We start from the raw sequence: 23,350 nt of genomic DNA on the forward strand, positions 1-23,350 counted from the left end.
CACAGATGGGACAGACAAAACCTCCACCATCTGACGGGACCCACAGCCCAGCGCACCCATAGGCTCCCCGGGCGGCGGGCGGGGGCCAACCCCCAACGGGCTTCTCCGCGACAGCGAGAGGGTGGGCTGGCTCAGCTATACATTCTAATATTTTTCTACTCTCTCACCCTTTTAACTTTTGTTTAACATTGGCACACGCCTTGCTCACTCCCAGGCCCGTCGAGGGATCTCTGCTGAGGCCCAGGGAGGTAGGGGGCAGCCAGGATAAAGGGGGCAGGGACTAGCCAGCCTGCCTGCCCCCTCCTTCCCTCCTTCATCCCCCACCTGGCCCCGTCCCACCCCTGCCTCCTCCAGACTGCCGGCCACCTGCCCCTCCCAAGGAAACAGTCTCCCCCAGAGACTCACTGACCCACTATATTGTGGGGCCTGCTCAGAGCCATCTGACATTTGGGGAGAGATGAGTGAGGTAGATAATCTGTTCTCCTGAATGTTATTTGAGAGGAGCTGAGAAGATAAAGGCGGGTGAGGAGCGTGTCTGTCTTGGCGCGCGCTCTCTCTCTCTCTCTGTCTCTCTCTCCCTCCCCCCCCCCCCCCCGCCCCCCTCACCTCCTTGCCGCCTTCTTCCCCATTCCCATCATTCCCCAAGGACAGGAGCCACTCTCCTCTCACTCACCTCCTTTTGCCCTGTTTATCAGAGGTTCTCTGCAATTAATTTCTTAGGCCTATTTAAGATACATATTTATATAGTTCTTAACAGTTTTTCTCTCTGATCATTCCCTCTCATTTTTAGAATCCCCAGGCCTCTCTCTGAGCCAAGAAAGTGGCAGGGGGAGCCTGAATTTTACGAGGGGAGAGGGCAGAGCCCTCTCCTCCAGACCCCTCTAGCCCTTCCCCACTTGCCCCCAGCCCTGGCTCCCCAGATGCAGAGGTTGAAGGCTGGGAGCCAGGGCAGCCATTGAGGTCAGGAAGTCTGTTGCCTTAACGTCTCCTTCCCCCACCGAAACAAACCCTTCTCCACTCCCAGGTCTGGTTGCTGAAAGACTTGGGGGTAAGGAATAAGGGAAAGGGGATGGTTTTTGGTTTCTTTCCCCACCCCCATCCCCTTTTCTTTCACCCTTATCCCACCCCCCATTCTGTCATGACCTCACTTAAGTGGAACACTATATCATAAGCCAGAGATTCGTCCCAGTCCCAGAGTCATACAGACCCTCTGATCCCTGTTCCTCCTGAGGGGTTGTGCTGGGGCCCAGGTGGAGGGAGGGGATTTGGGGGTTCAGGCTGTAGGGAAGCCAGGGTCCTCTATTCCAACCCCTTATCCCCCTCAACCGGCCCCCCCCATTGGGACATTCTCAAGCTTTTCACACCGAAAAGGAAAAAATGTTATTTTTAGATACATTTTATGAATAACTTTTGTTATGAATATGGCTGGTAACCATTGTGTATGTTATTAAAGATACAAAATGTTGGGAAAAAAAAAAACCAAAAAAAAAAAAATTTTAAAACCACCACCCTCCCTGCACTCACCCATTCCCCAGACCTTCTTGCCTCTGCTCTCCTGGTCTGGACCTCCCTCAACTCTGAGCCCAGGGAGAGGGAGGAAGCCAGGGGGTGGGGTGGCCCTGGGGACCTGCTCTAGGTCCCCACCTCCTCTCCCAGTGCCGGGCTGGGTAGGGTGTCAGGTTTATTTATGTACCTCTTGCACACTCATCAACCTATGCAAGTCCCCCACCCCGGCCCCTCCATGTTTCTGTGCCTTTGCTCATTCCCCTCCAACTCCCAGGGCTTCTCCAATCCTCTCCGAGCCCGGGGAAGTGGGATGGACAGGGGCCACCTCGTTTTGGAATCAGCAGGGTGTTCCTCTTAGAGACCCTCACCTTTTCCCAGCCAGTCCTGTCTTGTTCACTACCCATCAGGGTGAGCTGGGTCTTCCTGGCCCTGGGAGGCGGTGAGGGACACCCCCATACACCGTGGGAGGCAAGAGTTGCCCCCCTCCCCCCACCTGTCAGCAGAGTGTGCAGGACGCAGGCGGCCCCACTCTGATGGGCAGGACCCTGATCCACTCCCGACCCTCCCCGGCCCCTGCCCCTCCACCATGATTTCACTCTCCCTTCTATTCCCAGCCCCACCGGCAGAATCAGCTTTGAGTAACTGTACAGTTTTTCTCGCTGTTGGAGAAGACTTATTTGTTGGAGTTTCACTTGTTTAATGGTCTGGGCTTATTTTGGAAAAAAAAACAAACAAACAAACAAAAAGGATTCTGACCTTTGTTATGCTACATTTCATGAAAAACCTAGTGGCCCTGCCTTTGTGGCCTTTGCTTCTGTGCCTTAAGCACCAGGGGTGCGGGGGTGGGGGTGGGGGGCAGGAGAATGAGACCATGGTGCCTGGAGGGTAAGTAAAGAGAAGCTGGCTTTATTAACAACAGAGGTTTGGAGGAGAGGGAAACAAAGCAAAAGGCTCACAAAGAGACCATCTGAAAAGTGCCTTCCTGCACGGAATAACCATCTGCACCGGCCCTGAAGGCCCTGGGACTCAGTCACTGTCACTTTCAGCTTCACTGGAATCGGAAGCTGCGGCTTCACTGCCATCCTCCTGAGCAGAGTGCTCGCTGCCACTGGGGAAGGGGCTGGCGCTCCGGCTCCGCTGGCCACCCCCATCGCTGCCACTGTCTGAATCATTGTCACTGCCGTGGGCCCGTCCTCTGTCCTCATCGTCAGAGTCAGCATCGTCCTCCGAATCAGCATCACTGCCGAAGATCTCCTCTTTGTCCCTGGCAGCCCGGGCCTCATCCTCACTGCTTTCATCCTCACCGCTGCCACTCTTGTCACTCGCCTCGTCCCTGTCACCCTCCTCCCGTTCACTCTCACTGCCTGAGCGCTCATCCTCGCTGCCTTCCTTCTCACTGCTGCTGCCCTTCTCTCGTTCCTCATCTGTGAAGGAACAAGAAGCAGTAAGACCCAGTTCCCCACCCTCCCAGGGCTCCCAGAGTTTGGCCCGTCCAGCTTTACCTGAGCCCCCAGCTTCTTTCTCTTCCGTCTCCATTTCCTCCTCTTCCTCCTCCTCGGGTTCGTGGTTCTCCAGCTGGGCCTTCCGTGCCTCCTGGAAGCAGCAGGGTTGAGGGGAAGGGGAGGGTGTTCTATCTGGTTCCTGCCCCACTCCTCAAGAACCACCACCCTCCCCATGGGTGCCCTGGGTCAGTGGTGCTTGTTACCTGGGCTTCTAGTTCCTTCTCATTCATGTCCCGGTGTTTGACCACAAGCAGGGCATTGGTACCCGACTGAACCCCAGCCTTGGCTCGGCGCTTACTCAGGCGGACCCTGCGGTGGTGGAGTTGGGGGAGGGGTGTGTGATTCAGTTAAGGACCCCCGTGGGGAATCTGGTCTAATATGGTTCTTATCCATCCTTACTCATCTATGCTTAGCCTAGAGCAGACCAGAATAAATACAGACTGAATAAAGGAGACTAAACTTGGGTGTAAGGGACGGGCGGCATGACAGCCATCAGGATAGCAGTTTGGTTGCCCTACACTTTATATGTGTGTATATGTATGCCCTGTACACATACACATAAACGTATAAAGAACGAGACTTTAATGTGAACTAGATACCAACACTTTAAAAGAACATAATCTGGATTTCTGGCTTTTGGAAAATAAGATTCTGTGACCCCCCCCCCCCCCCCCCGCCGGGCCTTTGTTGCCTCGCCGCCACCCCCCACCCCCACCCCAAGCATAGCGGCAAATGGGTTGCTGTGCTGGGTCACAGTGCCCCTTGGAGGTTGCCAAGAGCTCCAGGTCACCCAGCCCCCAGCAGCCCACTGTGCCTTTTAGATTTTGTGTGTGTGTGTGTGTGTGTGTGTGTGTGTGTGTGTGCGCGGTATGCGGGTCTCTCACTGTTGGGGCCTCTCCCATTGCAGAGCACGGGCTCCGGATGCGCAGGCTCAGCGGCCGTGGCTCACGGGCCCAGCCGCTCCGCAGCATGTGGGATCTTCCCGGACTGGGGCACGAACCCATGTCCCCTGCATCGGCAGGCGTACTCTCAACCACTGTGCCACCAGGGAAGCCCCCTTTTAGATTTTTTTGCCTTAATGGGATCAGAATTTGGATCTCTCCTTTAAATAGAAACTCCAGGTCACACTTTCCCAACCTTACACCAAGGGTCCCAACACAGCAGTAAACTTTTAACCATCAGGGAAGTCTGGGGGGTCATGTTTTTTGAACTTGGGTATCTAGCGCTTCATTTAAAACATTCATGCTAATTTTATGTATTACTCCATACTTTAGCTATGTTTACTCTTACACGAAGCCTCTTAGTAGTATCGGTAAACTTGGTAGTCCTACTCTACGTAAAAGCTCTAAAAATCTCCAGTGTTAAGTAAAGATTTTTTCTGGGTTCTTGTGTTAGAACCAGGTCCAGCCCACATGCATGAACAGGCTTCTGCTCTTACAAATGCACATGGCAAATCTTTAGGTATAAATGACCTCCAAGGTGGCTCTTGCATACCCCAGGGTACTGAAGTACAAGCCCAGGCTAATCTGAGTGAGGTAGGACTGTGCTGAGTACCTGGTCTCCAACTCATTGTAGTAAACCCCATCACCCTCTCGGAAGATGAAGAAGTAGTTCTCCTCGTAGCCCTTGCTAGCCTTGTTCTTCACATTCCAGTTGTACTCCCGAGCAATCTTGTAGTCGTACCTGAGGATAAAGGGGATAGGGTCAGCCCCATTTCTTCCCTGTGAGGGAGAAAAGGAGACACTTCTCAATACCCAAAACCTAACCCCAACCCACGCACACGTCATCTGGTGCATAATCCATCTCCTCTTCCTGGTCCCGTTTTCGTTTCTTCAGTGTTTCTTCCACAGGCAGGAAGTAAGCCACAAATTGGTTCCCTTCCTCATCCATCATGCCCCTGGTTGGGGGAAGAGGAGGAGCAGTTAAGAGTGAGTGAGGAGAAAGAGACAATGAGAAGCAGGCCGAGGCGGACAGCAGGGCCACTTACCTGATCATGGCCTGAGACATCATCTCCAATGCAGCTGCACCACTTGTGTCCTTGGGGGCGGGGTCTGAATCAAAGATGACCTGAGCGCAAGGGTTGATCCACATCTGGGAGATGGAGCGCACTGGAGTTAGACTGGGACAGGCAGAGATGGCAGACTATCCCTCTCTGCCCCCTGCCCTGGATCTGACCTTAAAATCTGGAAAGACAGGCATGACCTCCACTGGTGTCACTCGGGGCTTGCTGTAATGCTGAGAGATCTGGCAGAGGCAAAAACAGGGTGAGAAGGAGTACAAAGTGCTCTGGAACCACACCTTTGTCTGCCTCCCCCCCTCCATCCCAGTGCCTCAATTACGGATTTCTGGGCATCCTCAAAAGTCTTCTCAATAGCTGTGATCTGGCTATCCCTGTCTTTGTATATTTCTTCCTCAGTGAACTGCTGCTTCACAGAAACCCCAATCCTAGGGAGGAAGAAAAAGGCCTTTAGAGGCCACTGGATATACCTGAATGCTCCACCTTCCCTCCCTACCCACCACAACTTACTTAACCTCAGGCTTCTCATTGGAAATGCCGTAACGATTGAACTCGGTGGAGATGTACTCTGTCTTCCGCATCCATGGCACCACCTTTGCATGCTGCTGGGATCTGGGGCGGGAGAATCGGGCACCTCAGGACCCCACTACCTTCCTCCCATCAGAGCCAGTCCTGAGTCCCCACTCAGCACCCCCTCACCTCTTGGAGCTGGTAGGGGCCTGAATCTCCTCTTCCAAAAGCTTCTCATCAGCTGGATCTAGGAGTACTAGAAGAGAGCAAGGTGAGAGAAGGACTATGACGGAGGACCACAGCCAGCCCTCGCTAGCCTAGGGCAGGCCCTCCCTGTCTCCCAACATACCATTGGGGTCGATGCGGTAGGTATCAGGGTTGATGAGGTCAATGGTAACTCCCAGGTCTGGCTCAGTCAGGAGATCATGTTTGTGCTGTTTCTCCAAGGAAGTCGCTTTGTACTGGACAAACCTGGGTGGGGAAACATGCCCATTATGGTTGCCTAATTCCAGGCTTATCCCTCACATCCCTGCTTCCCAGAGGCTAAGCTCCTCCAGGGAGGAACTCGGAACGAAATGTCCCCCATGTTGGAGTCAGCAGGCGAGCAGCTCTCGAAGAGACTTGGACGCTGCTTGCTTCTTTACTTAAATATTTACGGGGCACCAACTATTATGTGCTAGCTACTGTTGTATGCGTGAACAGTCAACAAGAGAAGCAGTCCTTGCCCTCAAGGAACTCATATTCTAAGTGAGGCGTTTCCCTAACCCCCATGCGCAGTCTCACCTGTTCTGGTCGAAGGGATAGGTGATGAACTTGGGGTCGAAGGGGATGTCAGGGAGGCTATTGCAGTACTTGACTCGGCAGACCACTCCAGACCTGGGAACACAGTAACTCAAAACCCAGCCCCTGATGCCCCACCTCTGTTCGCAACCCCCACTGGCCCACCCGTCCTAAGAAAACACAGTGGAGCTCACCTCTCAGGCAGAGTCCGGTGAGAATTGGGCCTGGTGGGTAAAAGAGAGACACTGACAAAAGATGGAAAGAAAGGGATTGACAGGCGAGCAAAGGGGGTTTTTCCAAGCTTTTAAAAGGGAAGGAGAGAGTGACAAACGCTAATTCCTCTTGAAAGGGGTGTCCCAAGTGCTCTGAGAGTGTCACGTATTCCTTTCAGTGTCCCTAAAGGCTTTAATGAATGAAGCCAAGTGCTCAATCCCTTTTGAAGGAGATGTGTTCAAGTACTTTAATAAAAGTCACATGCTCAATTGTTTTTGGGAAAAGGGGTCTCCAAACGTTTGACTGGAAGAATAAAAACTCAATCCCTTCTGGGTAAAGTCCCCAAGAGCTTAATTCCAGAACTCCACGGCAGGGAAAGAGGGGGGCAACACGCCTTCTGAGACCCGCCCCCGTGAGCCGGTGAGCGCTCCGTGACGTCACGGGCTGACATGGGGGGGGCTGGTAAGGTTGTAGACTGACAACTGGGCTCGACCCTCCCACCTCGCCGATGCCTACCCAAACGTAAAGAAAAACAGTACAGTCAGGCGCCGTATTGCCTACCTGTGGCCATCCTCGCGCTGGGCCTGGGTCTGGATAGTGGGCGCCATGGCGACGACGCGAGATAAGTCCTGACAAGAGCCTCAAAAAGCCACGGTAAAAAGCGTGCCGACTTCGGCGCACGCCCAGTCCGAGGCAGGGCTCGGGTGGACACCGCTCTCCTCAGGGATAGGGTCGGAGTGAGGTGGGCTGGTGAGAAGAGTTCCAGCAACACTGGAGTACTACGTAGTACTCAGGTAAACCCGCAAACAACGCCAGGGACTGACTCACAGCTCCAGAACACCAACTGCCGCCAGTGCTCTGAGGACCGCAGGTCGCCTCAGGCGGCGACGCCTTCTGGGAAATAGAGTCTGATTGGAACCACACCCGGATTGGCGAGCGTCTGGGCAAAGGGCGGAGCGAGGCAATGTGATTGGTGAATCGGTATCTCAGTCTAGACATCGGATTTGAGAATCGAGTTGGAGGGTGGGTTCTTTCCCCCCATTGGTTAAGTTCTCTGGGAGGCGGAGCTAACCAGCAAACGGGGCCTAGAGACCAAGACGCTAAAAAGAAACCGGGAAGACGCGCTTCTGACGCACTTCCCGCCCGCGAAGGGAGAAAGATGGCTGCATCCCAGCAGCAGGCTTCTGCGGCTTCCTCTGCCGCTAGTGTGTCAGGTCCGGGTTCGGCCGGTGGCTCGGGTCCCCAGCAGCAGCCACAACCACCAACACAGCTTGTGGGACCTGCCCAGAGCGGGCTTTTGCAGCAACAGCAACAGGACTTCGATCCTGTGCAGCGCTATAAGATGCTCATCCCGCAGCTGAAGGAAAGTCTGCAGGTAATTGGTCGGGAGATTTGGCTCTCTGACACCACGGGGGCGGGCGGAGGGACTGTTTAGTCAGGGAGAGAGCAAAAGGAGCGTTAGGCAGGGGAGAGGAATGAGACTTGATCTTCTTCGTGAGGCCAAAGCGAAGCTCTGTGGATTGACAGTGTGAGGTGGGATCAGGGCGAATCTTGAGCTTGAGACTGACTGGAATTCGAGGGGGAGGGAATTTAAAGGAGAAACTTAGCTCTGGTCGTTAAAGCCTGAGGAAAGGACTGGCCTGTACAGAGACTGACCGTGACTGGTGGGTGAGGGAGGACTCTGAGGTATGTCCGGGAGGGTATTGGCGAGAACCCCAGGTGAGAGCGGGCCTCTGGGAAAAGACAGGTGGTTATTGCTATAGAGGAATGGAAGCTGGGGTTACTCTGGAGTGACAGGAGGGTAAGTGCCAAGTGAAGAGGAGGCCTGAGATTGGGTGTATCTTAAGGAAGAGTGTAGATCTACCAAAAGTGTCACCTCTTCTCTTTCTCCATCTGCTGCACCTCTTTTTTATTTTTTCTTTAAACTAGACCTTGATGAAGGTTGCAGCCCAGAACTTGATTCAGAACACTAACATTGACAATGGACAGTGAGTACTCCTCCTTCTCCAGGCTGTCCTAACTCCATCCTAGTCTTAGAAACTCATCCCCCTTGCACCACACCCACCCCACTTTTCTCTTATTTTCAAGCCTGGCTCCCTAGCGCCTGACCTTGCCCTTTTGCCCCTTCTTCTATTAACTGTCCCCTAGGCCCTGCCTCGGGTCTCCTAGGCCTATACCTGGTTTTCTGATGGATACTTGGTTGGGTAGTCACTTAGTCCCAGAGATTGGAAATACATTCCGCACCTTCTTCTCCCGGACTGTAGGAAGAGCAGCGATGGACCCATTCAGCGCTTTGACAAGTGTCTGGAGGAGTTCTACGCACTCTGTGACCAGCTAGAGCTCTGCCTGGTAAGGGGTCTCCTAGCCACCGGGTGACCACAACCCTGCCTCAGTTCCTGGTGCTTCAGGAACCTTCATTCAGTCAATCGACACACGCTCACTGAGCACCTCCTGCGGCCCAGACCTGTGCTGATGCTGCAACTGATGCTGGGGGCACAATATTGCCCAATCCTTGCCCTCACAGAGCTTCCAGTTCAGTGGGGTGACAAATATATCCTCAAACACTGACAGCTCAGAGTAGTCAGGGCTCTGATGGGAAAAGCTCAGGCCATGGAGGGCTCTGAAGGGGGAAGCATAGACAGAAGGCTCAGGGCTGGAGTCGTGGAGGCACAGGCAGAGGGGGCAGGATTAAAATGAGGGAAGCTCAGGGGGCTGTGGAAGTCCAGAGAAGGCACCTGACCCTGCCTAGGGCAGGTTTAGGGAGGAAGTGGCTCAGGGTAGACTACTGGTGGAAAGCATATCTGAGCGGAGGCTGGAACAAAAATGGAAGAAGGGCAGGAGTTGAGAGGAGGGCAAGTGTCTCAGAGCACAGCCTTTGGAGTCAGACGGACCATCAATCTCTACCTCTGAGCCTTGGGTTTCTCCTTTGGAAAATGGATTTTTGGGAAGGACTCAGCAAGATCTTGCATATAAAGCACTTAACCTGGTACTGGACACATGGCAAACGTTTCCTGTAGTATCCTCATTGTCATCATTATTTTGAACTGGACTTTGAAGGAAAAGTCAGTCTGAGGAGCCTCGTAGTGGCAGAAAGGTATTCCAGCCAGATGGAACAGCTTCTGCTTTAAGTTCCCTTTAGGAACATCATGAAATTCAGTCTGGCTGAGGTGTGGTAGGCGTTGGTGCTTGTTGCATTTTGAATATAGCCTGGAGGGTGCTGGGGAGCCACGGAGGGTTTCAAGCAGGGAAGGACATGGACCCATCTGCTTTTTTAGGAATATGCCTCTCTGGCTGCCACATGAGGGATGGGTGCAAGGGGCTGAGAATGGAGGCTGGGAGCCCATGGCAGGATCCAGGAGGGCCAGGTTCCACCAGAGCAGGGTCCTGAGGAAGTGGGAAAGGGCAGGTGGGAGAGATACTCAGAAGGCTTTGTGCACAGGGCCATGGGACTGACGGGCTGGGGGAGGAGCCTCCAAGATGAGGCCCGGGGCTCTAGTTGGAATGGTAGGGCCGTCCCTGAGACAGGGACCCAGGAAGGAGAATGGTTTGGGGGGCAGAGTATGGGAACTCTGGAATTTTAGGGGAGGCTGGGTGCACAGAAGTGGTGTCGTCAGTACAGGGTCGGAACAGTAGTGTGTGTGAGTGAGACAACCCCTAGAGGGCATGAGAATGAGAGGAGGAGAAGGGATACGGGAATTACCACACTTAAGGCTTAGATAGATTAAAAAGCATCTAGAAGGACCAGCCAGAGAAGTAGGAGGAAAACCAGGAGGAGCAGGTGCCGCCAGAGAAGCTAGTGCCAATGCCAAGCCTAGGGTCAGGACAGTCACAATAGTAGTTGACATTCATCAACTAGCACTTAAGTTAACTTGCCAGGACCTGTGCTTCTGTCTCTTGCACGCTGCTCTCACCATTCTCACCTTATTAGATAGTAGAAGTAATTATTAAACCCATTTTCCAAAGGAGGAAACAGACGCAGAGAGGAGCAGCCGCATGCCTGAGGTCACCCAGCGAGTGGCAGGGCCAGGCTCTGACCCCAAGACCCCAGGATTCCAGAGGCTAAAAAGGCTACCCCAGGCTGGCCCTTGGGGTGGGGTTGGCAGTACCCGGAGTGAAGGCTGATGCCACACCTTGCTTGCCTGCCTGCCCACAGCGCCTGGCCCATGAGTGCCTGTCACAGAGTTGCGACAGTGCCAAGCACTCGCCGACACTGGTGCCCACAGCCACCAAGCCCGACGCCGTCCAGCCTGACAGCCTGCCCTATCCGCAATACCTGGCGGTCATCAAAGCCCAGATTGCCTGTGCCAAGGACATTCACACTGCCCTGCTGGACTGCGCCAACAAGGTCACAGGCAAGACGCCTGCACCGCCTACGGGCCCGGGGGGCGCTCTGTGAGCTGGCAGGGCTGGGAGCGGGGCTGGCAGTGGTGGAGGGAATGAAGAGTGGCCCAAAGCAGCTGTGTCTCTGACTTTTCTTCCTGCCTGCGCACTGCGGCTGGCGCCAGCAGGGGGCAGCAGAGGCCAGCAGGGAGCACCCAGGGCGGGGCCTGGCCTCTGCGGGCTGCCTTCTCTCTTCCCTGGCTGAGGGTGGACTTTGGATTGTGCCTGTTGGTGACCTCTTCCAGGGGCTCTCCCCCAACCTGGCCTGGCTCTGGAACCCTGACTGGGTCCCTCTCCCTCAGTCCTTCCTTGATTCTGTCCCAGTTTGGGGGTGGTCTCTGTGCCTGCTCCTTTTTCTAGCTGTTCCTCTGAGCGTCTTGTGTCATTCGATCTCTTTGTCCCCATCTCCCTGTCTCTGACCATCTCTCTCCCAGTGCCCCTTTGCTGTCTTCTGCCCCCAGCTCCTAACTGGGACTCTGTGCAGGGGGCCAGAATGGAAGCCAGAACCCCTGGCTTACCTGGGGCTAGAAGGAGCTTCATTTCCAGGGACTACAGTCACATCCAGGGATCCCCAGCACCTCCCATGTCAGCTCAACCCCCAGTCTGTTTGACCCAGGAAAGAGGAAGTGGAGGGGTCTAGGCCCTGACCTCAGCACGCCCGATCGGGGAGCAACCCAGCCCACCACCCCCCGTACCCGGGGTCTGCGTCAGCAGCACTCAAACGAGGGGCGTTGTGCAATCTGCGGTGAAGCCTGGCCCAGTTGGATGCCTGGGTCCCTGTATTTTTAGCCCCAAAGGAGAAGTGAAAAGGCCCCAGCAGGGGTGAATCATCAGTCCTGGGGAAGAAGACAGGCGCCTGGGCCCCAGCTCCGGGAAGCAGACCTTGGGGAGGGGGCTTCAGGGAGGGAGTGCCCCACCAGGCTTCCCCATGGCTTTCAGGCCTGGGCAAGTACAGGGCGGAGCTACCAGCCCAGGCCCAGCTGGTGGGTGTGAAAGGCTCAAGTGACTCAGCCTGGTTGGGGGACTGACCCACCCAAAACCTTCTGTACCCTGGTTCCCATGGCACCGCCCAGAGGCCTCCTGTCCTGGACTCCACATCTGTGAGGAAAACTCTGGACCATGGAGACCTGCGATTCACCCAGAGCCTGCAACTGTGTGTGTGTGTGTGTGTGTGTGTGTGTGTGTGTGTGTACACACATCCCAGAAGTTCCTTCCCTTTCTCCCTGACCTTCCTTGAAGTGCCAGGCACATAGAGGCAAGCTCCAGGCAGGGCAGCAGAACTCTTGGACACTAGCTGAAGCTGCGGCCCATAGGTAGAATTTCTTCTGAAAGGAAGCCACAGCTCTGCCCATTTATCTGACTGAATCAGCCCCCACCCCCCCATGTGACTCCCCAGATCTTCTAGGATAACCTACTTAAAGTCAACTGATTATAGACTTTAATCACATCTAAAAAATACGTCCACTGCATCATCTAGACTAGTTTGATTAAATAACTGGGGACTGTAGCCTAGCCAAGTTGACACATAAAACTGACCATCATAACCTTGTCCTTGTCAATATGGCACCCATACACATCTCCTTAACCATACGTAAGGTCCAAATAAATACAAAAACAAAGTTATATTTCCACCTAACATGATGCAATTATCTGAGTACAGCACGCTTTCCCCAGAAGAGCCCAGTGCCTTCCAGCCTGTGGGCACACACCACATACTGGTAGAGATGTGTCAGTGCACAGGCCCACACACTCAGAATGAAGTACAGCTGGCCCTGTGAGGCAGCATCAACACAACATCACACACAGATGGGGGCATGACATCCCAGCAGCCCTGACGTGGGGCCCAGCAGTGCTTAAAACCATACCCAGGGAGACTGCAGAGACACCTGGTGGGCAGTGAGATGATGGATGCACAGTTCACACAGCCACACTGTGGAAATTGTGCACCCGGAAGTGGAGTTCATTCAACACACATTTGCCGAGCATCTATTTGGGGCCAAGCCCTATACAGTGTGAACCAAAGATCCCTGCCTTGCTGGAGCTGACATTCTAGTGACAGCTAAGTGTGATAAAGTAAAACACAGTATGTCAGGTAATGAGAAATTCGAAGAAGGAAAATAAAGCAGAGAAGTGAGATCAGAAGTGGAGAGAGATAATAGGAGGAAAAGAAAAGTATTTGGGAATAAGTAACACAAGATTTGCATATGGGGGCTTCCCTGGTGGCGCAGTGGTTGAGAGTCCGCCTGCCGATGCAGGGGACACAGGTTCGTGCCCCGGTCCGGGAAGATCCTACATGCCACGGAGCGGCTGGGCCTGTGAGCCATGGCCACTGGGCCTGCGCGTCCGGAGCCTGTGCTCCGCGACGGGAGAGGCCACAACAGTGAGAGGCCCATGTACTGCAAAAAAAAAAAAAAAAAAAGATTTGCATATGGAGAATTATGTTACTTTATTGGAAAACATGAGAGTTTAGGTTGGGTAGTGGTTCACATGTATTAATGTGATCTGTAAATAGATGTTACATGTATTTATTATTTGTTAAATAGATGACAAGGTTATTTTTAAACCTGTTAAAGTCTTTGACCCAGGTCATGAAGGCCTCACTGAGAAGGTAGTACCGGAGTGAACTTGAAGGAAAGGGAGTAAGTTGTGGACATTCCAGGGAGAGGAAACAGTAAGTGCAGAGGCCCTGCCTGAGGCAGAAATGTGATGGTGTGTTGGTGGAATAATGTGGAAGCCGGGGCCACGGTGAAGAGGCAGAGATAGGAGAGGACCTTAGTGAAGGTTCTTAGTGGATTATTAAACCCAGAGGGAGACTGTACAGCCTCGTGCACAACCACCCACTCCAGGGAAGCATGCATATGAGATGCACAGCCACACAGGGCAAAACAGACCATGGCTAAACACAGGTGCACATGACACCCCTCTTCCCTAGCAGAGAATGGCATAACCCACCATCCTACAATCATGGTGTCCCTGGCGTCTCCATCCTGGGGGCAGTCCCACAAACAGACTCAAGGAACAATCCAACTATGTGAATATACAAACAACCCTCTAACCACCCCTTAACCCGCTATCTCCTACCCCATCTCAGACTTTGCCCATCACAGGCTGACTCAGCCCTGCCCTCAGCTCAACACTATCAAAAGCAGCGGAGGCTGGATTTAGATAATGCTTCTCAGGTTCGAGTGTGCATGCATGTTTTCCTCTGCTCTGCCCACGGAGGCCTGTGTGAACCGCAGGAGTGGGCCAGCTGCCCTCCCCATCATGTGCGCTTGTAGACGTCAGGAACCAAAGTTCAGTTTCACTGCCCTGTGACTGAGCCACAGAGGAACTGCTTCCAGACACTGGCCTCCTGGTGCTTTCAGCTACACCCCAAGGACACAGACACAGGAACACTATTCACACACCTGATGATCACACACACAGTCAGCTGCAGGCGCCCTGCACACAGCCACAGCTGCCTACAGCCACGCACATGCTCCCACACACCCTCAGCTCCCAAGCTGTGTGCTCACAGAGCCTCATCACACCTGAGGACACAGACAGTGACTCTCGCCAGCCTCCCTCAAAGAGTTACAATCACTCAGTCACTACAGATCCCAAGGTGTTTCAGAGCTACACACAGATGTGCAGGGAGGTATGTAAGTCACACGTTCTCACGGATGCCACCTCAAAGACAGTTACAGCTGAGTACACACTCCCTCCCCCATAGATGGTGAGAGTAAATACAGTCTGGTCAGAAACACGCAGGCATAGGCAGTTTCCCGCATTTATTCTCACAGCCATTCGTTCCAGGTGGGTTGTAAGGACACAGCGTTGACACAGGAAAGTGGGCGCACTTGTGTCCCACACCTAATTGCCCAATTGCACATCCAGGCGCGCCAGGGCAGCCCCACCTCGCACCTACAGCTTACACGCGGTCCACACGCCGCAGGGCCCGCGCAGCCAAGCACACTGCCAGCCCGCGTCGGCCGCACCCACTCCCGCCCAGTCAATCACGCCTGGGGCGCGCAAGGCACACGTGCCGGCGCGTACACTGTCCCCAGCTCGCCCGCGCACTCTGGCCGGCTCTCACACCCCCGCGTTTCCCGTCCCCGCTTGTTTTTCTGGAAACTGCTCAACGTTCCCCTCCCCCTAGGCCGGAAGCGCTCGCCGTATTTTTAGCCTCTCTGGTTTCCGCCCCTTTCCCCCTCGGTCTGCCCGCCCAGGACCTGCCCCCTTGCGCCCCACGGGGGACCCCGGCCGTCCCCTTCCCCACCGTCATTCCTGAGGGGATTCCCGGCCTTAGCTGGTGCCACGGATTTTCCCGCCGGCTACGTGGGGAGCGGGGCGGAGCCCTGCTCTGAACTTCCTCCTGGGCTGGGACGCCTGAGGCCTGGACGGGAGGGGGGGGTGAGGGGGGGGGGGGGGGATGGGAGCCAGACTCCTAAACCGTTGGGAGAGGGGCCTCGGGGCTCGGACTCCTGTGTTTGAGCTCGAGGGTAGCTGGGGGCCTGGACTCCTGGGTCTGGTGAAGGAAGGGGCTGGGGGCCGGGTCTCCTGGGTCTGAGCAAGGAGGTGGCTTGGAAACCCGGACTCCTGGATCTGAGCAAGGAGGGGCGGAGGCCCGGGCTCTTAGGACCCCCGCCCCCGTCAGTGTTTCCAGGGGTAGTCTGTTCTTCATCGCGCAAAGCCCCCTCTAGCCTCTTCGAGAGTCGCCCAGTCCGAAGCGTCCTGGCTCTCGGGCCGATGACTCAGCAGTTGGGAGAGGGGAGGGGGTCAGCTTGACTCAGGGATGGGAAATGCTCCCTGTCTCCAGGGAATCGAAACTGGTATCCCTCTTCCAGGATCGCGGCCAGAGCCGAGCCGGACACCGGGGACCCCAGGGTGCCTCCCACCTCTCGTTTTACCGCCGCCTTAGTCCCACTAGCCGCACAGGGATTTGGAGCCCAACCGGGTGGCGGGTGCCAGGCACCTCCCCTTTCCCCCTTTTCCCGTAGCCCTCGAGCGTCTGTTTACAGGCGACAGAAGCCCTGGTTACAGAGAGGAACCCTGGCATCCAGGCCTAGCCTCCTCGTCACGGCTTCCAGGAAGCCCCCCTCCCTCGCCCCGTGCGAGTGAGTCACAGGCTAGAGGGAGGCTGCAACCGTGCCAGAGCCGCCCGCAGCCGCCCAGCTCACGAGACCGGCCGGGAAGGCCCCTCGGCCCCAGAAAGCGCCGCTCCAGGGATTCCCCCGTGCTCTGTCGGACGAGCAAGTCGGCGTGTCTAGCAGAATCTCCCCACCTCAATACAAGCCCGCAGCCTGCAGTCGCAACCTGCAAGAATGAACTTTCCACCATTATAACTGCACTCCGTGTCAACGGTTTATTTCTACCCCCGTGTTTTCACTCAGGGCAGCCAGCTAGCTCATCGAGACCTAGTTTAAAAATTAGTTTCTTCTCCATATCTTAAGAGAGCGTCACTCAGTGCAACCCCTTGACAATAAAAGACTTGCCAATAAGGGGAGTGATTTCTGCACATTTAGAGTTTTCTCAAGGTACATCCCTTTATTAGAGACCCATCCGACCATCAGTTGGGGATGACCCATTTCTGCCATTCGAGACAGCTTTCCATCAAGGAAACCCTCCACCATAATAAAAGATCTCCCCCTTTCCAATCTTGAGTTTTCTCTGAGCACAAACTCTTAACATAATTTAAGGCCCTGGTATTAGGCTGCTGCCATTTACTAAAGGAGGATAACTTGGCCTCTCTCTGCCAGGGTTTCCTGGTGTGTAAAATAGGCATAACAATACCTCTTTGAGTTAATGTGTGTAAATAAAGCACTTTCATGCAACAGTGCCTAGCCCAGAGGAAGCGATCAGAAGTGCCATTATCTGCGTGAGGGTGAGAAGACACAGAGGAATTGGGAAATTGGGAAAGGAGGCCCCTTTCCAGCCTCACCAGGTGTCCAGAACCACACCCACCCCCAACCCCCGTGAGTGGGGGCGGGGAGGGCGGTCCAGGTCTCCGGATCTGGGCTGTTTGAGAGCGAGACCGTGCCAGGCCGGCAGGTCTCAGAAGAGAATTCTCCACCAGGCCCGTGGGTCTCCTCTCTCCGTTTTGCTCCTGCGGATTTCTGTCTGTGGATGCTTGTTTCTCCCAGTTTTCTCCCTTTTTCTCTGTTTCTTTATGTGACTCTCCCTCCCTCCCGCTTCCTGCTCTGAATTTGTCTCTCTGGGACTGTCTATATCTTGTCTTTTCAATCTGTGCCTCCCCACCTCGCCTCCTCTCCTTACCCTGTCTCTCTCTGTGCACGTCTCCCTGTGTGCGCAACTCCCTCCCTCTGTGTGTGTGTCCCTGTGTTTTTCTCTTTGGTCTCTCCATTTCTGTCTCTTGCTCTCCGTGCGTCTCTCCCCGCCCCTGTCGGTCAGTCTCTCGATCGCACGCCCTCTCAGCCTCTGCCCTTGTCAATTCCCCCAGGAGCCCTGCCCCCACCTCAGTGTCAGTTCCCTTCTCCGCGCCTCAGTCTCCAGCCTTTGAAGACTGGGCCGACACCCCCCACCCCACGCACTCCCCGCGGTGTTGCGACCGCCCGCAGGCCCCCCTCAGGCGAGTCCCGGCCGGGAGCCGGGCGGATGGGGTCCGGTCCAGGGCTGGGCGGGCTGCGCCGGGGGCGCGCGTCCGGGAAGCGCCCCTCCTGGCCCCGCCCGCCCGGGCCAACTCCTCAAGGCCCCGCCCCCGTCTGGCTGGATAAAAGCGGCGGCTCTTCCACCGCACCGCAGCTTGATTTCAGCGCTCCCACTTTCGGCCTGTACCTCAGCCTTCGGCCATCTGCGCCGCCATGGATCTCACCGCCATCTACGAGGTGAGCCCCCGCTGATCGGCACCCCGAGGTCCGCAATGCCTGACTCCCTTCTCAAACCAGGGCTCTCTAGCGCCACAAACTCCCGCCCGGGACCCCTGGCTCCTTTCTCAAACTGGAATTCCTTAGTGCTTCACACTTCGGCCCGGGGTCCCTGCCTCCCGTCTCAGACCAGTGTGATGCTCTGGAGGTGAAAATGGAGCCCGTGACTTTCTGGTCTCGGTCCAAACACGGGTGGGGTGGCCCTCGGAGATGGAAAGCTGGAGAACTTTTCTCAGACGGGGGCTGTCTGCAGGCGGAAATGACCCCACACCTGGCTTACCCCTGGTAGTTGCTGAGGGTGCGGTTTTGCGCGGAGGCGTTTCTTGGGCTGGAGTCTCAGGGTGAGGGGGAGCCGACTTCTGTCTCTTCACTCCCTGACCCAGAAGACTCTGGCAACTCTAAAACTGAAGAGATCCGGACTCCTGGGTTAACTTTGCCCGCTCCTCCACTTGTGAAACTGGAGAACCTCAGACCCCTAGAGGCCCAGAGGCTGAAAATTGGAGGACAGCGGTGTGTCCTGACTTTAGAGCCCCTCTGATCCAGCCGGGGGAGCCGGGATTCCTGGGTCCCTCGGGATAAGTTTCAATCGCGAATAAACTCAGAACCTCCAAATCGGGATCCTTGAGATCCGGAACCCATGTTTGTTTTCTGCGGACGGGTGGGGCTCAGTCTGGGAGCCCACAAACCGGACTGGCAAGCTCTTAGGTGCCCTGCAGCTGGGGCGGGGCGTCACCCTGCATTTTCGGTGTCTTGACCGATCCCTGTTCCCACAGACCCTCCAGTTGCTGAGCCCTGACCTGCCTTCCGACCACGGAGAGACTGAGTCCAGCTCGGCCTGGGCCTCCTCGGGACTCTGGAGCCTCGGCTCACCCGACTCCAGCTCGTCTGGGGTGGCTGCCCGCCTGCCTGGCCGCTCCACCAGCCTGGTGGAGGGTCGCAGCTGCGGCTGGGTGCCCCCACCCCCAGGCTTCGCGCCCCTGGCTCCCCGTCCAGGCCCTGAACTGTCGCCCTCACCCACCTCGCCTACTGCGACCCCCACCACCTCCTCCCGCTACAAGACCGAGCTATGTCGGACCTTCTCAGAAAGCGGGCGCTGCCGCTATGGGGCCAAGTGCCAGTTTGCCCACGGCCTGGGTGAGCTGCGCCAGGCCAGTCGCCACCCCAAGTACAAGACGGAACTGTGCCACAAGTTCTACCTCCAGGGCCGCTGCCCCTACGGCTCACGCTGCCACTTCATCCACAACCCCAGCGAGGACCTGGGTGCCTCCGGCCACCCCCACGTGCTGCGCCAGAGCATCAGCTTCTCAGGCCTGCCCTCAGGCCGCCGAACCTCGCCACCGCCAGCAGGCCTAGCAGGCCTTTCCCTGTCCTCGTGTTCCTTCTCACCCTCCAGCTCCCCACCACCACCACCTGGGGACCTTCCACTTTCACCCTCTGCCTTCTCTGCTGCCCCAGGGACCCCGGTGGCCCGAAGGGAACCCACCCCAGCCTGTTGTCCTTCCTGCCGAAGGGCCACCCCCAGCAGCGTCTGGGGGCCCTTGGGTGGCTTGGCTCGGAGCCCCTCTGCGCATTCCCTGGGATCTGATCCTGACGAATATGCCAGCAGCGGCAGCAGCCTGGGGGGATCTGACTCGCCTGTCTTTGAGGCCGGGGTTTTTGGGCCACCCCAACCATCTGCAGCCCCCAGGAGACTCCCCATCTTCAATCGTATCTCCGTTTCGGAGTGACAAGTGACTGCCTAGTGCAGATTAGCTGGATCTTAAGGGGGGCCAGTTCTCTTATGCTGTGGGTTCCACAAGGGGTCCCAAGGCTGCGGGGGAACTGAGGGACTCTTAATCAAGTAGCTCCACCCCACCTTCCAAAGTGCATTAACTCACTCCCCTGACCCTACGCTGGGGCAGGTTCTCGGTGTGCAAGCTGTTCATGCTGTTGGGGGAAGGAGTGTTTTCTGGGGTCTTAAAAAAATGTAGCAAATTGGAGGCAGTGAGGCCTCTTTCACCTCTCCCCCGCCCAATGCTGTGAATAATAAGCCCCCGCTGACCCCTTCCAATTTTTTCTAGATCCTGAGGTTCCGGTGTCTGATGGTGACTGGATCCTCCCCTGAAGGGGAATCCTGGTGCTCAAATTTCCCTCCAAAAACAAGCAGCCAAAGCCGTTGCCAACCCCCTGCTCTCCCACCCACCCACGCCTTTGGGCCTTTTATTTATGACGACTTTATTTATTCTAATAGATTTTATAGTATTTATATATATTGGGTCGTCTGCTTCCCTTGTATTTTTCTTCCTCTTTTTTGTAATATTGGAAACGATGGACTAATTATTGTTATAAGTATACTATATGAAGTAATATATATTGTTAAAATTTTATTTTTTTTGGAATTTTTAAATAAATCTGTGTGTAAACTGGAATCCTGGCTCTTCTGCGGTCTAGAGGTAGTGAGATGGGAGGGGAGGACGGTGTGGCCTTTTTTAGAAGCGGGATGGAATCAGCCGATAGCTCCTCCAAACCTCCCCGGAGCCGAGCCGCCAGCGGCGCTTACCTGGCAGGAAGTGACGTCACCTGGCCCGGCCATTCACCTGAGAGGGCGGGGCCAGGTGAGATCACCGGGTAGGAACCAGGAGAGCCAGTTCCCGGGGCGTGGGAGGCGCTCCCGTCCCGCCGGGATCCTTGACCCAGCTCTCGGCCGGGCGCGGGCGGGGACGGGATGTTTCCGTCCCCATGGGGCCGAGGGAGGAGGGCGGGGCGGAGTGGGGAGGACGGAATGTGCCGGGGCACGAGCCCAGGGCAAGCGAAGGAGGCCGGCGCGGCGGGTGGGGGAGGGGTCGTCCCGGAAGCCGGGGCGTCCTGGGGTCCCACCGCCCGGCCTTCCAGGATCGGAGAGTGTGGGGGACTCAGGCTTTCGGCATCTCGGCGGAGGCAGCTTGAAAGCCTTCAGGATTCTAGAATGTCAACACTGTGGAATCTCAGACTTGGTCTCTCGGCGACTTCTAGGCCCTGGGTGTCCCAGAACGTTTAGGAATCGCAGAACTGTAGCCTCTGGCTTTCCGGGCTCCTAGACCTTCGGAATTCCAGAATCTTGGCCTGTCGGGATTCGAGAAGTTCGGGATTGCGAGATCTCGACATTTCTGAGCCTTGGAAACTCGTGGTCTCGCGCCCCAGGCGGGGTAGGGGTCGCGGCCGCGCCGGGACGGGGCGGGGCCCCCGGGAGAGCAGCGTCCTCGGACCATACAAGGCAAGAGGCGGCGAGAACCACACTGGGGCGGAGGAGCCCAGCGCCAGGAAGCCGCCTCGCGTCAGTGCCTGCGCTCCGCCCCCTTCCGTCGCGGCCTCCTACCCCTCTTACCCCCGCCCCTCACTTCCCTCTCCTCTCCCTACCTCACCCCTTCTCCCTCTCAGTTCCTCCTGCCCAGACCCTCCTGCGCCGACCTTCCCCTCCCCTTCTTCCCCCACCCTCCCCAGCTCTTCCCCTCCCCCACCACTCCTCTCCCCTTCCCCTTTTTAATATCTTTACCTTCCAGCCGCCCATTCTCCGTCCTCTATCCCCTCCTCTCTTTCCTTCCAATTCCCCTCCTCCTCCCCCTTCTGGCCTCCTTTCCTTCTCTCTCCACCCATTCCTTCCCTGCCCACACTCTTCATCCCCTCTGTTCCACCTCCCTCCTCACCCCATTTCTCTTCACCCCATTCCCTCCTGCGAGTGTTCTCTTCCCCTCCCCTCCTCATGCCTCCTTGACTTCTCAGCCCTCCTTGGCCCTCTCCCCTCGCCCACTGGCAGGCCCTGACCTTTGATCTCCTCTTCCACGAAGCACCCTCGCCCCCGCGCCCCGTTTTGGGAAAGGGCTCAGGTCCCCATACTTGGAGAGGAGGTTTGGGAAAGAGAGAGAGAGAAACCCAGAAACCCAAAGACGTTGGAGAGGAAGAGCAAGCCACGCAGACATTCACAGGCACTGAAAAAACAAGAAGTAACACATCTCTGGTCCTTCCCTTTGCGAAAAACAGATTCTCTGCCCCTTGAAAACAAACGAACTAACAAACCCTCACTTGCAAAAATGGCACCTAACACCAGCTACCAGTGCCAAACACCTGAGAGTCATTCCTCTTGACTCTTTCCTCAACCCCACACCCCAATTCAATGTCAGTCCTGTCTGATTCACCTTCTAAAGAGAGATTACAATCCACCCTCCTGCCTCCTCCTCTGGCCCCCACCCTGGTTCTATCGGGCATCATCTCCCACCTGAACCATCATAGCAGCCCCTTCCTGGTCTCCTGGCCCAGGACCCTACCCTCAGTCTCTTCCCCACTCCCCCACTGGGCAACCAGAGGGAAGCTGTCATGACACCTGAGTCAGATCACATAAAAGCCAAAGTCTTAAGTCCTCACCAGCCTACACAGCCTGGCTCTCATCTTTGATCACTCTTGCTCTAGTCACTCTGGCTTCCAAGGGTGCATTTGCCATACTTCAGCCACAGGGCCTTTGCACTTCCTGTTCCCTCTGCCTGGAATACTCCCCCAGGTATCCCAACAGCTTACTCCCCTTCTTCAGGTCTCTGCTCAGATGTTTCCTCAGTGAGATGGTCCCTGACTACTATTATTGCAACCCCCATCCTCCCTACCTTGCTGTATTTTTTCCAAGATGTTTACCACCACCTAACACATCAAATGTACTTAGATCTTATGTTTATAGCAATTTTCCTCCCCTGCTAGAATGTCAGATCCTCAGGGGCAGGGACTTTGTCTTGTTCACTGCTGTATCACTCACACCTAAACCCTAAACAGGAACCAGTCACATAGTGGTCACAAGCTTCAGAATTTGTTGAAAAAAATAAATCGATTCAGAAATGGGGAGAGAAAGAGAGAAAACTCCAAGACACACACACACACACAAAATAGTAACTGTGTGAAGTGATGATGTTAATTAAACATTGTGGTAATTATTTCACAATTTATACGTATCTAAAATTATTTTGTACACCTTGGACTAATACAGTGTTATACGGCGATTACATTTCAATAAAACTGGGGGGCGGTGGGGGGGCGGGAATCCAAGACAAAAAGATGGAGAAGGAGACAGTATCACATAGGCAGTTTGCTGAGGACCCACAGCCTGACACATCTCCTACTGATTTGCAGACTCAAATTCCCAGGCATCTAAGAGGCAATACCACCCTCTGGTGACCAAGAGGAAAACGGCATCTCCCCACAACAGAAAACACTCCCTAACAGATCGTCACCAGAGTCCCAGGATTCCTCCCAGCTTAAAAATTCAGGAGACCGAAACGTTTATTCTTTTAAGTGATGTAGATGTTCGGGTTCATTAATAAGATGCATAAATTGACAAAAACCGGTAAGACTAAAAGTGCTCCAGGTGAGGATCGAACTCACAACCTCGGCATCGCTCCGCTCGCACTGTTGTATAAGTACCGCGCGCTAACCGATTGCGCCACTGGAGCTCCGGCCGCACCCTTGCGTCGCGGGGTCTTGCAGTCATTCCTGGCCACGTGACCTTGTTGGATTGCTCCGCCTCGTCTTCGCATATACAAATAGGAATCTTTGGATTGGCCAATAGAAGAAAGTGCGTTACC

The 23,350-nt window shown here is 55.4% G+C and overlaps 4 protein-coding genes and 1 non-coding gene across 8 annotated transcripts in view; 3 read left to right on the plus strand and 2 right to left on the minus strand.

Annotated features, from left to right (window-relative positions):
* SAMD4B (sterile alpha motif domain containing 4B) overlaps positions 1–2,293 on the plus strand; it is a 37,326-nt gene extending 35,033 nt beyond the window's left edge. For 2 of the 3 annotated variants that reach the window (XM_029243280.1, XM_029243285.1), the window contains exon 14: positions 6–2,292. In XM_029243280.1, the coding sequence (XP_029099113.1) occupies positions 6–34 (29 nt within the window). In that variant the 3' untranslated portion in view covers positions 35–2,292. Of the gene's footprint in view, positions 1–5 lie in introns of all 3 variants that reach the window. The other variant, XM_029243292.1, reaches the window with a different exon arrangement.
* PAF1 (PAF1 homolog, Paf1/RNA polymerase II complex component) lies at positions 2,183–7,366 on the minus strand. 2 transcript variants are annotated; one of them, XM_029243305.1, is made up of 14 exons: positions 7,090–7,366; positions 6,510–6,539; positions 6,319–6,411; positions 5,885–6,006; positions 5,725–5,791; positions 5,536–5,637; positions 5,348–5,453; positions 5,184–5,252; positions 4,996–5,099; positions 4,789–4,905; positions 4,563–4,691; positions 3,212–3,317; positions 3,009–3,099; positions 2,183–2,930 (listed from the first exon to the last, which is right to left on the minus strand). In XM_029243305.1, exons 1-14 carry the CDS (start codon positions 7,134–7,136, stop codon positions 2,533–2,535), a joined length of 1,581 nt encoding a protein of 526 aa, XP_029099138.1. In that variant the 5' UTR covers positions 7,137–7,366; the 3' UTR covers positions 2,183–2,532. The 2 variants fall into 2 exon arrangements, with proteins under 2 accessions (XP_029099138.1, XP_029099130.1); XM_029243297.1 differs by having other exon boundaries at positions 6,510–6,560.
* A 281-nt stretch (positions 7,367–7,647) lies between these two features.
* Positions 7,648–10,984, plus strand: MED29 (mediator complex subunit 29). The gene is made up of 4 exons (XM_029243314.1): positions 7,648–7,903; positions 8,458–8,516; positions 8,793–8,877; positions 10,682–10,984. The coding sequence occupies exons 1-4, from the start codon at positions 7,688–7,690 to the stop codon at positions 10,922–10,924; spliced, it is 603 nt and encodes a 200-aa protein (XP_029099147.1). The 5' UTR covers positions 7,648–7,687; the 3' UTR covers positions 10,925–10,984.
* Positions 10,985–17,644: 6,660 nt separating this feature from the next.
* ZFP36 (ZFP36 ring finger protein) lies at positions 17,645–20,173 on the plus strand. The gene is made up of 2 exons (XM_029213461.1): positions 17,645–17,732; positions 18,545–20,173. The coding sequence occupies exons 1-2, from the start codon at positions 17,709–17,711 to the stop codon at positions 19,496–19,498; spliced, it is 978 nt and encodes a 325-aa protein (XP_029069294.1). The 5' UTR covers positions 17,645–17,708; the 3' UTR covers positions 19,499–20,173.
* A 2,952-nt stretch (positions 20,174–23,125) lies between these two features.
* On the minus strand, positions 23,126–23,218 carry TRNAI-UAU. The gene is given in 2 exon segments: positions 23,126–23,161; positions 23,181–23,218. It is a non-coding gene; the product is annotated as a tRNA-Ile (tRNA).
* Positions 23,219–23,350: the final 132 nt, after the last annotated feature.

Source organism: Monodon monoceros, unplaced genomic scaffold, assembly GCF_005190385.1.
Source record: "Monodon monoceros isolate NGI ecotype Baffin Bay Population unplaced genomic scaffold, NGI_Narwhal_1 Super_Scaffold_10, whole genome shotgun sequence".
In the NCBI taxonomy this organism is placed as follows: Eukaryota; Metazoa; Chordata; class Mammalia; order Artiodactyla; family Monodontidae; genus Monodon; species Monodon monoceros.